This window comes from Hyaena hyaena, unplaced genomic scaffold, assembly GCF_003009895.1.
Source record: "Hyaena hyaena isolate Hyena2069 unplaced genomic scaffold, ASM300989v1 scaffold_13, whole genome shotgun sequence".
Lineage (NCBI taxonomy): Eukaryota > Metazoa > Chordata > Mammalia > Carnivora > Hyaenidae > Hyaena > Hyaena hyaena.
The window spans coordinates 3,890,972-3,904,059 of NW_024080645.1; the positions used below are offsets into that span (position 1 = coordinate 3,890,972).

At 54.9% G+C, this 13,088-nt stretch overlaps 1 protein-coding gene across 2 annotated transcripts in view; it reads right to left on the minus strand.

The window, feature by feature from the left end:
• Window positions 1–13,088, minus strand: part of HOMER2 (homer scaffold protein 2) — an 86,353-nt gene that overhangs the window by 20,887 nt on the left and 52,378 nt on the right. For both annotated transcript variants that reach the window (XM_039217347.1, XM_039217339.1), the window contains exon 3: window positions 2,518–2,649. In XM_039217347.1, the coding sequence (XP_039073278.1) occupies window positions 2,518–2,649 (132 nt within the window). The remainder of the gene's footprint in view (window positions 1–2,517; window positions 2,650–13,088) is intronic.

Genomic DNA, 13,088 nt, shown 5'->3' on the forward strand with positions numbered 1-13,088 from the left:
GGAGGTGGGGCACTGAGAGGTGATGAGGTCATGAGGCTGGGGCCCACATACAAGGAATCAGTGCCCTTATAAGAGACCCCACTGAAAGGGCGCCTGGGGGGCTCAGTCGGTTGAGCGTCTGACTTCGGCTCAGGTTATGATCTCACAGTTCATGGGTTCAAGCCCCACGTCGGGCTCTGTGCTGACAGCTCAGAGCCTGGAGCTGCTTCAGATTCTGTGTCTCCCTCTCTCTCTGCCCCTCCCCTGCTCATGCTCTGTCTCTCTCTCTCAAAAAATAAAAATTAAAAAAAAGTTACTAAGAGGCCCCCGAGAGCTCTCTTGCCCTCTTTCCACCACATGAGGGCACAGTGAGAAGCTGCCAGGGCACAAGCGGCAAGATGACGTCCCCCTGAACCTGACCGTGACCTTACCCGGAACCTGACAGCGTCGGCATCCTGCTCTCAGACCCCGGCCTCCAGAGCTCCGAGAAGTCAGCTCATGTTTGTTGCCTGTAAGCCGCCCCCTGTGCGGCATTTTGCTCTAACGGCCGGAACAGACCATGCTCTGCCCAGTCCCCACCCCGGCACCGCAGAGAGTCCTCAAAACCAGACGCCCGCCCTCACCCTGCAGGCAGCCCGGGGCTCGCCCAGAAGGGTCACACTGGTCGGGGCGCCAGGGAGAGAGGCCTCGTGCGACCTAGACGCCCCGCACCCCTGCTCTCCATGGCCACCAGGTCTCTGACATGCTGAGTGCCAACTGCCAACAAGGGGCTCCACCCTGGGCCCCCCGCTCTGCACCGCGTCCTCAGTGACCGCCAGCTGCTCGGCGGAAAGCGGACTGCACTGGGACTCCTCGTCCAGAGCACTCACCTCCCCTTGACAGACGTCATGGTCTGTCACGGCTCGGCCAGCCCTGCTGCCCGGAGGCCTCCTTAAGGCACGGCACATGAGTCGGGGACCAAGGGACATCACCTCCCACGATTATACCCGATGACCTAGACTCAAGGATTCTAATTCCTGCCCTGTGCCTCAGGCCCCAGTGAGCTGGGCGCTTTGGTGCCCGGGAAAGAGTGTTTCTGTGAGCGGGGGGCGTAAAGGAGACGCTCAAAAGTGCCACCTGGCCATTTTGGGTCTCTTGGGCTTCCAAGGGAGTGGCATCCCCGTGAAGGACCTGGGGGTACAGAGGGTGTGGGGTGTCCTCCCTCAGGGGCACATTTCTGGCTGGGGGTGGGAGGGCTGGGTGTGTGGGGTGCAGGCTCCTCAGAGATGCAGGTGTGTGCCTAAGCATGCACGTGTGTGCCTGAGTGTACACCTGAGTGTACACGATTGTGCATGTGTGTCTGAGTGTACACGAGTGTGCGTGTGTGCACCTGAGTGTACACGATTGTGCATGTGTGTGCCTGAGTGTGCACGTGTGTGTGCCTAAGCCACATGTAAGTGTGTGCATGCGTGTGTGTCTACAGCACACGCACACGAAGAGAGAGGAGGTGCTGGTGCGTGGCCCCTGCAGGGCGGCTTCCTGGCCCATCCGAACCTCCTCCTCTGAAATCTGTCCTCTGTGTCCGTGTCCGCAGGAAACCCAGGCAGCCAAGCGGCCCATCAGGTGGCCCGGAACCTGGGATTCTGTAAACGCCCCTGGGGACGGCCGGGGCCCCAGCCGCGCACCCTCCGCGCCAAGCGCAGGCTCGGCCCAGCCACAGCTCCGTGAATACGCTCGTGGCAATGGCCTCGGGAGAAATGACTGCTACAGCCGAGCCTCCTGAAGCCGGGCCGGCTCCAGCCCGTCCCCTCACCTCTCCCCGGGTCCCCTCAGACCCTTCCCTTCCAGTAAATTCCTGTAAACTAGCCAGTCTCGCTGCAAGCACTGCGTTCTGAACACACACACGGGGCTTTACCCCATCCGACGAGGAAACACTCGCTCAAACGTCCGCCACCGGGCGAGGCCTCTCGGAAGTGGTCAGCTTGTGTCCCCAGGCCTGGGGCTCTCCAGGCCTGTGGTCGGTCCCCATCTGCTCAAGGCGTTTCTGACTGTCCACAGAGTGCGTCCTGAGCCCCTTGGAGAATCAAACCAGAGCCAGCAGTCCTTTCCCCGGAAACCAAAGCGACACACACAAAACACGGTGTGACATTTAAGGGGCACAGGCGTCCAGGTCAGGAACTGCCAGTGAGCATTCAGCAGGACCTCCCTCTCCTCAAGGGCCCCGACCAGGGGCGCAGTGACGCTGACGGCCGCCAGGAGCGCGCTGGGCACGCGGCCCCGGTGACTTCACGGGGAAGGAACCGGCTGCAGGGCCACCTGCGGGGCTGTGATCTCAGGCTCTGCAGGGGCACATGTCCCGTGAGTTTCTTTCCCCAACGACACCACCGTTCCCAGGGACCTGGGGTTTCTTAAAGGTCCCCCATCTGGTCGGGCAGCCCCGCGGGGCCAGCCAGCGTGAAATCAGAGGCCGAAGGGGAATCCTGCTCACCGACGGGGCCGCTCAGGCCCTCCACACCCAGGGACCGGGTGACACAGCGCCCGGACGAGGGACCTCGTTACCTTTGTCAGCTGCTGCTCCGAGGAGAACCCCAGGCCGAACACCGTGTTGGCTCTGCTGTCCGCCCACTGCCCAAACTTCTGCGACGTCTTGGTGAAGGTCATATTGGGTGTGATGGTGCTGTTGATAATCACCTGCAGGAGAAAAGCCCAGAAGAACAGGAAGTGAGACAGCACACCCGACGCCAGTGGGGCTCCTTACAAAGGCCTCGTCTGGCACGCCTGGCACCCAGCCCATGCGTCCCCGCTCCGCTCTGTCTGGTCCCGAGTTCTCCCTCTCCTGGCACGTCCTGTGCTGAGTCAGACACACGGCCATGATGAGGGGTAATTTCAGAGGCTTAAAAACAGACAGTCGGTCTAAAATAAGATCTTACAAGTTAGTGGGAGAAAGCCCGCCCCGAGTGGAGAATAGTTTCCAAAACTGCTATTTATTTCCTCAAAGCTGCCACACATCCAATGGCCCCTCAGGGCCAGCCACACCACGCACTCTCCGAGGACCTGGGCTGTGCACCTTTTCAAGCACCCTGAGCGCCAGCGTCCACCTCCAACGACTTAAAATCTCCGTAAGCGATCGCGGCTTGCTGTTTCCCGACGAGAAGGGAGAGGTATGGGGATAATGGGGATAATTTGCGGAGGATTAATCTACAAAGCAAGTAGCCATACAGGAGGAGCTGAGTGTAGGGAAGCTGTTGGAGGACCTGAGGTTAGATGTCGCCCCCGCCTCAGGGGACGAGGGAGGAGAAGGCGGCGGACTGAGGAAGGACAGTCATGGAGAGCAGGCTGCCTTCAGGGGACAGGTGACCTTTCCCTGCGGGGCATCCCAGGATGCACACGGCTTCCCACAAGAGGAGAGCCGGTGGAATAAATACCCCCCCCTTTTCCCCCTTGATCTCCTGTCACTGGCCAGACCCTACCAGAAGCCAGAGGCCCCGGGGACCCCGCGACGTGGGCTACAGATCGGCCTCTCGGAGGGTAGGAAGGCTGAGAACGGACCTGGAGGGGCAAACCCAGCACGCGCTACGTTCAAGCATTCGTGTCCCGAGCATCTACTAACTATCAGGCATTCTGCTAACCGAAGGCGAGATGAAGGAGTCAAGATTCCTCATCTTCTAGCTGCCCGAAATCAGGAAGAGGCAGAGGCGTGTAAATAAACAATCACCGAGCAACGGAGAAGTGTTATGCAATATCAACGAGAGGCTCACTCTGGCAGAAATCCCTCGAACCCCGAGGCCCCGAGGCTCTCAGAAACAATCAGGACAAACCTCCGTGGAAATGAGAGGTTCTTGCGTGTTTGTTAACAGGCGGCAGTGGCAGAGCCCACCACCTGCTTCCTCACCACACAGTTCCTGGTGGTCTGAGCGGGAAGGCAGCGTGCCAAGGACGGGCACACCTCATTTTGCTGCGGTTCACGTTACCGCACGTCACAGATAACTGCGTTGCTGACACACCGGAGGTTTGTGGCTACCCTGTGTCAAGCAAGCCGACTGGCACCGTTTTTCCAACGGCGTCTGCTCACTTCGGTGTCACATTTTGATGATTCTTCCAATATTTCAAACATTTTCAATTATTTAAAACAATTCTTTAATGTCTATTTTTGAGAGTGAGTGACAGCATTGAGTGGGGGAGGGGCAGAGGAAGAGACACAGAATCCGAAGCAGCTCCAGGCTCTGAGCTGTTGGCACAGAGCCTCAGGCAGGGCTTGAACCCAAGAACCGTGATATCATGACCTGAGCCGAAGTCAGACACTTAACTGACTGAGCCACTTAGGTGCCCCAAATATTTTCTTTTTTTTTTTTTTTTAAGTTTATTTATTTATTTTGAGAGAGGGACAGAGACAGTGACAGTTGGGGAGGGGCAGGGAGAGAGGGAGAGAGAGAATTCCAAGCAGACTCCACACTATCAGCACAGGGCCTGATGCGAGGCTCAAACTCACCATGAGACCATGACCTGATCTAAAACCCAGAGTCGGAGGCTTAACCCACTGAGCCACCCATGTGCCCCCCAAACATTTTGTTACTGTATTCGCGATGGTGATCTGTGCTGACTCCGAGTTGCTCAAAGCCCAGATTATGGGTCACATTTTTAGCACTAAAGCATTTTATAATTAAGGTGCATATTTTTGGGGAGCGCCCAGGTGGCTCGGTTGGTTGACCATCCGACCTCAGCTCAGGTCATGAACTCACTACAGTCTGTGAGTTCGAGCCCCATATCGAGCTGACAGCTCAGAGCCTGGAGCCTGCTTTGATTCTGTGTTTCCCCCTCTCTCTGCCCCACCCCCGCTAGTGCTCTGACTCTCTCCAAAATAAATAAACATTAAAGAAAAAAAATTTTAAAAGGTACGTACTTTTTGTGAGCATAATGCTATCGCACACCTAACAGACTACAGCACAGTGTAAACCTAACTTTCATATGCACCTGGAAAGCCAAAAACCTCACTTGCCACACTTTATTGTGACATTTACTTTGTTGCCGTGGTCTGGAACTGAACCCAAAATCTCTCTCTGAGGTGTGCCTACAAATATTCTACAGAATGAATCTACTAGCAGTTTTACTTATTAAGGGAGTGTTTACTCTCCACAGTCAACTCAGAACGCTTTGCTTCTAATTGATAAAACAGGGAAGAAGAAACGCCGAATGGGTACTCGGGTAATAAAAGTATCACTGCTATGTATGTATGAACACGCCTACTGGGTTTTCTAATGCGGCATCAGCTCAGCATAAACCTTGCCCATTGGGCAAAACAACCTCTAGAAGAAGAGCAATGGCTGTTTATTGAGCACGTACTGAGTGCTCTGCTTCTGTCAGCTCACTGAAGCCTGAGGATAGGCTCTCGCCTCCATTTCACAGGACAAGAAAATGAGCCGGTGAGAGCAGAGTCTGGCGATAAAACTCAGGTGTCGGACTCAAACACCTGTATTCAGAATTTCTATACAACGTTTCTCCTGTGCGGGACGACCTCCCTTCTTCCCTGTCTGTGGACTACACATGCCTCCCCTGGGCTCTCAGCTCCCCGAGCCACCCCAGGGTAACTCTCCCTGAATACCACACCCCATGTGAGTTAAGACACGTTATCAAGCATTTTTCAGATAACCAGATTCCATACAGTTGTTCAGGAGCTCTGCCTGCTATCATCTGACACTACCAGCAACCGGGGGTGGGGGTGGGGGGGTAAGGAATGCTTCTGGGACCTCGGAGGTAGGCAGGGGTCTGGCACAGCCCAGTTGGGACCGATATGGTGGACTCAAATTAGGCCTAGGGCTGGTGCGTGGCTGGGCTGCTGGATCAGGGTGGATCCCCTGATCCCAGAAGGCCAACCTTGGTCACCTCTCACCAGGATACTGGGAAGGGCAAAGCAATCCCCAGACCCATTCAGAAACCTGACTCGTTCTAGGTCTTTCTGCTCCTTCCTAGGCCCCTAGGTCAGCCTCCACATCCCCTCCCCAAAACCCTCTTGAAAGGCAGAGGCCGGAGGCCGAGCAGAGTATAGGACACACCGATGAGGCTCGCCCCATACAGGCTGTTCCAGAGTCAGTCAGGCTGTAACAATACAGGTGAAGTCCCTGGTATTTCTTTAGAATACACTAGATCCTAAGGCACTTTTTCATCTGGTCTTCTATCTAATTCCCATTTTTACAGATGGGAAAACTGAGGCTCACCAAAGTCAAACAACATGTTCAAAGTCACACAACTAGTAAGTGGGCACAAGGAATATAATGTATGTATTACTTACAAAGCAATGATGAACCGGCTTTAAGAGCTAAATCTCTCTCTCTCCTGTTTAGGGGTCATTCAGCTTCTCAAATCTGTGGACTCAATTTTTTTTCTTTTTAGTTCTCAACCATTCTATGAATATCGCTTCTGCTCCATCTTCTTTCCTTGCTTGTGGGACTCCAACTCCACATACGCCAGACCTCCTGAGCGCATCTGATGTGGTTTACAATCTTATCAGCTTTCCATCCCCGGATTCTCGGTTCTGTTTCAATCTGGATATTTTCTGTAGATCTGACTTCTGGTTCCCTAATCCTGGCTATTGATCTATCCAATCTGCTGCTAGGCCTACTCACTGAACTCTTAATTTTATTTAGTTTTTTTTAATGTTTATTTACTTTTGAGAGAGAGCGAAAGCGTGCGAGCAAGGGGGGGAGGGGCAGAGAGAGGGGGAGACAGAATCCAAAGCAGGCTCCAGGCTCTGAGCTGTCAGCACAGAGCCCGACGTGGAGCTCAAACTCATGGACCATGAGATCATGACCTGAGCTGAAGTCGGATGCTTAACTGACTGAGCCACCCAGGCACCCCTGAACTCTTAATTTAGACTTTGCATTTTTTAGTTTTAGGATGTCCATTTGATTCCTTAAAAAAAAATTTCAGGGGCAACCTGGGTGGCTCAATGGGTTAAGCATCCGACTCTTGATCTTGATGTGGGTCATGATCTCATGGTTCATGAGATCAAGCCCCATGTCGGGCTCCGTGGTGACAGTGTGGAGTCAACTTGGGATTTTCTCTCTCTCCCTCTCTGCTCCTCCCTCCTCAAAATAAATCAATAAACTTAAAATTCTAAGCTTCTGGGGATATCCTCCTTCATCTACATTGTCCATTTTACATCTCCTTGAATATATAATCACAGTTATTTAAACGTTCCTGATACTGACTCTGACGTCCAGATTGTGCTTGAATCTGCCTCTGCTCTCTGGGTTTTGCTTCTCTTGATTCTAGGCATACGATGTGGCATGTCTACTCATCTTCAGTGTATCGCTGTGAGGGTCCCATGTGATACATGAGAAAGCTGCCCCCTTGGTCTACAGGGCAAGTGGGGAAACCAGAAAAGCCATACTCCACGCGGGCGCAGTGCCGGGTCAGGGCGCGGTCCCAGCTCTGGCGAGGCTCAGCCCGCCTCCGCTCCACTTTGTGCGGGGGGCAGGCCCTCCAGAGCTCCTAGCTGGGAGCCTGGCACGCCTTCATCTCCCTTCCCCGAAAGGCTGTGTCAGAGGTCTTCGGCTTTGCTCCGGAGCCTTACAGATTCTAACCGTCAAGTCTGCCAGACCCTGAAGGAGAAACGGGCCATGCGTCTGGGGCCGCGTGCCCCCAATCTGTCGCTCAGGCTCCAACGTCTCTGCGGGTCCCTCTCCCCCAGGGCCAAGCACGGCCTCGCAGGCTTCAGCTCCGCCCCGCACCCGCGAGTGCCCGGGACAGGAGGGCGCGCGGCCGCCAGTGCCAGGCCCCACTCCCTCTGGGGTTTCCTGCCTCGCCGCTCCTCTCCAGACCCCTTGGCAGGTCTTGCTTTCTAAGCGCCATTCGGCCACGGTCTTGTGGGGAAGCCAGCTGTGGGCCTGAAGACCCCTGGCCGCCGTGGCCACCCCCCGGGCCCTGTGTGCCGTCCGCCTTCTGTGGGCTTCCTCTCTCCCCGGCAGCCCCGGCCGGCAGCCAGGCCTGGCAAATGCTCTCAAAATACGAAAAGTGCCACCTGGCCCCGCCATCTCCGACGGTCCTCACCTCTCCGGAATCTTCCACCTGGCCCTGCCATCTCCGACGGTCCTCACCTCTCCGGAATCTTCCACCTGGCCCCGCCATCTCCGACGGTCCTCACCTCTCCGGAATCCTAGTCCCTCACGTCTATAGTGTTTCTTTGCTTCTCTGACGCTTTAAGTATCTTCTCCAGCTTCTGCTCATGGCCATCAGAAGACCTACTGCCTGTCAGAACTTACACACCTACACAAAAGCCCAAGTGCAGACGTCGTGGAAGTTCACAGAGAGGTAATTTACCACGTGTCTCAGGTGACATATTTGCTAAGGAAAGTCCACCATCACACTGTCTATCAAGAAGCAAAACAAGGTGCCCGGGTGGCTCAGCTGGTTGAGCGTCCAACTTCGGCTCAGGTCATGATCTCATGGTTCCTGGGATCGAGTCCCGCGTCGGGCTCTGTGCCGACAGCTCGGAGCCTGGAGCTGCTTCGGATTCTGTGTCTCCCTCTCTCTTCCCCTCCCCCACATGCTTGCGCGCACGCTCTCTCTCTCTCTCTTGCTCTCAAAAACTAAATGAACATAAAAAAATTTTTAGAAAAAGAATGCACATTCTCGGGGCACCTGGTTGAATGTGTGACTCTTGGTTTCAGCTCAGGTCATGATTTCACAGTTGGTGCGATCTCACGTGTTCACTGAACGGCACAGAGCCTGCCTGGAATTCTCTCTCGCCCTCTCTCTCTCTCTCAAAATAGATAAACTTAAGAAAACAATTTTTTAAATTTTTTTTTTTAATGTTTTATTTATTTTTAGGAGAGAGAGAGAGACAGCGTGAGCAGGGGAGGGTCAGAGAGAGAGGGAGTCACAGGCTGAAACAGGCTCCAGGCTCTGAGCTGGCAGTCAGCACAGAGCCCGACGCGGGGCTCGAACCCACGAACCACGAGATCATGACCTAAGCGAAAGTCGGACGCTTAACCGACTAAGCCACCCAGGCGCCCCAAGAAAACAATTTTTTAAAAGCAGAAACTTTTCTTTTTATTGTATATACATGAGATCAATGTAGCTAAACCTACTGTGGAAATCATTTCATAATATATGTAAATCAGAGGCACCTGGCTGGCTCAGTGGGAAGAGCGTGTGACTCTTGATCTCAGGGTCATGAGTTCAAGCCCCAAGCTGGGTGTAGAGATTACTTAAATAAAACATATACATATATATGTATATAAAAAAAAGTCTGTGTGTATGTATGCATGTGTGGGGCACCTGGGTGACTCAGTCAGTTCAGAGTCTGACTCCTAATTTCGGTTCAGGTCATGATCTCATGGTTTGTGACATGGAGCCCTGCATCTCACTCTGCACTGACAACACAGAGCCTGCTTGGGATTCTCTCCCCCTCTCTCTCTGCCCCTCACCTGCTTGTGTGTGCTCTCTCTCAAAAAAAAAATTTAAAAAATATATATGTAAATCAAACCACCATGCTGTATGCCTTAGACTTATACAGTGATGTGTGTCAATTATGTCTCAATAAAACTGGGTAAAAAAAAAAAACAACCAACGTTAAGCAAAAAAATAAAGAAGTCACAAAAGTAGGATTATATTTACATAAACTTCAAAAACAGACAAAACTAATATATTATTTAGGGCAAGGGTCAAAAAAACTATAGCCCCCAGTTCAAATCCAGCCCTTAATCTGTTTTTGTAAATAAAGTTTTATTGGCACACAGCCACGCCCATTCATTTACATACTGGGCTATAGCGGTTTTCTTGCCACAAGAGACAAGTTGAATAGCTAGACAGAGACTACATGGTTCATTAAAAAGTTACTGTAAGGCCCTTCAGAGAAAAATTTTGCTAACCTCTGGGTTAGGGATACACACGGGGGGTGAAACCATAAAGAAAATTAAGAGATCGCTTAATCCAAGTTTCAAGAGAGTGGTAACCTTCTGAAAGGCACATAATTAGGGACAGGCCCATAAAGGGACTTCTGAAGGAATAGTTAAGTCCTAACTTCCTCAACCAGGCGGCCGGGTATACGAGTGTTCCCTTTACTCTCGGACATTAAACGGTACTAATAAGCAGTTAATGTAACAAAGTTGGGGGTGCCTGGGGGGCTCAGTCAGTTGAGGGTCTGACTTCGGTTCAGATCATGATCTCGAGATTCGTGGGTTTGAGTCCTGCATCAGGCTCTGTGCCGACAGCTCGGAGCCTGGAGCTGCTGCGGATTCTGTGTCTCCCTCTCCTCTGCCCCTTTCCCCTCATGCTCTGTCTCTCAAAAATAAACAAACGTTAAAAAAAATTAAACAAACTTGTCAGGGAGGCTAATCTTCACTGTAAGCAGAAGCTTCTGGAAAGGGGAGGTGGAGTCCTACACTCGGGGACACTGGGGAGTTGTATTGGGGACAAAGGAAGGGGCTGGGCCTGTGGGTTCTAGCCTCAGAGGAAAGGGGCGCTTGGCAGACTATGGGGTTATCGGAATGGGGGGTGTCCCCTGAGGGGAGGCAGGGGATCAAGAGAAGAGGCCTCGGCAGATGGCAGCACCAAGCGGAGCCGGGAAGGGCTGCAGGAAGCCGTGGGGACAAAATCCAGAGGGAACGAGAAAGAGGTCCTGGGGGTGGGACGGAGGGTACCCGTGGGTGGTAAAAGCAGCAGCAGCAGAATGAGTCAGCGGTGCCTCCGGGGCGGGCGGTGTCTGGGGGAGAAGGTGAAGCCCAAAAGGATACTTTGTACACAGCATCTTGGGGAACAGGCCTTAATGTGAGCTCCTGTCTCCTGCGCCCACCCCTCCTCTCTGGTGAGTTACCTCTGCAACTTGCGCAGAGAGAAACCGAGAAGACTCCCGGGGAGAAGACCCAGCCCCCGCAGATCACTGGAACCACGTTTTCGGAAGGCAGCCCCTCTGGTCTGCGGCCTTGCTCTGGACTTCAGAGGAAGCTGTGGGGGCACCAGACGGGAGACATCCCTGGATTCCTCTCCGTTGAGAATCGTGCCAAATCCAGGGAGACGGAAGCTGGAAGAAACCTCGAATCTTCTACAACAGGCTGGGACTGAGTTAGAGCGACTGACAGGCACGTGGCCTGGTCCAGAGCAGAGACGCACAGACACTTTGTCTTTTCTTTGCCACCACAATCAGGGAAGAAAAGAAACCAACGTGCACTGAACACCCACTGTGTGCCGAGGCCCTTCCATATGCCGGCTCCCTTAACAGAAGGTGCTCGGATCCAGAAGAGGAAACTGTAATGACGGAGGAGGAGGGGACCTGGCTGTGCTCTTGAAACCGTTTCACGTTCCCAGAAGGAAATACCAGCGAGTTAGGGTTTTAGATGCTGACATCCTCCGAACGGTCACGGTCACGGTCACGGTCAGGCAGTCCTCACTACACAGCATATGCTGCTAAATATTTGCAGAATGGATGACCTCTGAGGTCTCTTCCGACACAGGTTTCTGTGATCCCATAAATAGCAGGAGCAAGGGCAACAGAGCCACCCAGAGCACCTGGCGGAGACACCTGCTCCGGGCAAGCGTTGCCCACAGGCCAGGCGATGCCTCGAGGCCTGCGGTGCTGAGCTCCATCGGGAAAGAGGGCCATTGATGGCCACCGGCACAATGAAAGCAAGTGCCCTCGAGGCTCAATTAACAAAAGCTCTGGAAACAGGGTTCCTTCAGGACGGAGGTGGATGTTCTGCCCAAAAACTGGCCACAAACCATCCCGCTGCTGGTGCGCAGCTGGTGGTGATGGAACAGCTCAGGTCGCCGCCCTGGGGAACTGGGGGCCGCGAGGCGCCCTCGCTCCCACCCGTCCGCGCACAGGTGACAGTGAGGCGCGGGTCCCGGTTCCCTCTAGGCACACCCACCCCAGGGCTAGAGGGGATGCCTGGCGCTGTCACCCACTGGCTGTCCCACCATGAGGTGCGGCTGGGTCTGGCTTGGCGCTGGGACCCCGACGACGAGCCAGGCCTGGTCCCCAGTCCTTGGACAGAGTGTAGTGCCCTGGCGACTCACGCACAGAAATGGACCCGCGTAACCCCCAGAATCGAGCAACGCTGAGACGACGCACCGAGACTCTGGCCCAGCCGTGCCTTCAGCAGCAGGTGGGGCTGGCACACAATGCCTTTCCCCCGAGAAGAAAAGGCCTTGTGTTTCTGGAAGAACGAAGAATGGGTCTGAGTACAGGTGTTTCCCGTGATGAAAAGCTCCGATTGCTCTTAGGCGAAGGAGAGGCCTCCCCAGTCCTTCCTCCAGCAGATCATGACGAAAGCCGGGGTGGGCCTGGGCACCTGCCCTGTCCTGTGTGGGACGGCAGCCGCCACCTTCCCTCAGTGGGGAGCCAGCGCGCTGCAGGCTGGCCGCGGTCCACTCAGCGGCGGAGTCTGCTTTGGCCTCTGCTCACGGCGACCTCCAAGTCCCTTCCACGCCAGCATGTCTACTCCTTGGTTTGGAGGGACAGCTGGCTGACAAGCGCCAACAAGCGGCTCGAGGTCATGGACCGGATTTGGCCAGGCCATCAGTCAGAGGCAGGACGCAAGCCCTAGACCTGCCCGAGGCCCGAGGCCCAGCTACCCATGCGCCAAGCCTCGGTCCTAAAGGCTGAGCGCATCTGACCCATCGGCCACCTCCGTTCGGATCAACGTTTGGGATCAAAGGCCTAAAACAAAGCAGTGACCGCTCTCTGGCGTCCTGTGTCCCAGTTCTCAAGGCAGGAAGCTTGCGCCCCCCCCCCGCCCCCACCTCTCCGCGAGGACCAGTCACAGTAATCACAGCACTACAGTCTCCGCACGCCCGCTAGCCGGGGCCGCCTGCTCCCTCACAGGACACCCCCTTTGGCAGGACCAGGCCCTGTCACGGCTGTCGGGCCACAGGGGTAAAGTGGGAGCCCTGGGTGGGCTCCAGGCACAGCACCGGAGGGGCTGCCCTAGATCCTTGGCTCCGTCTCTGAATCCAGCCGTGCCCCACGGCCCCACGCCTCCCATTCTGTGAGGGACCCCGTAACTTGACGGGTCCCCCACGCCGAGCCTGACTCGGCTCCATTCTGCAGCCGGGGGGCCGGCCCCCCTGCACCCACGTGACTCCTCAGCCACAGCTGGAGCGCCTGCCCGCACCCGCCACCGTCAGCCACGCTG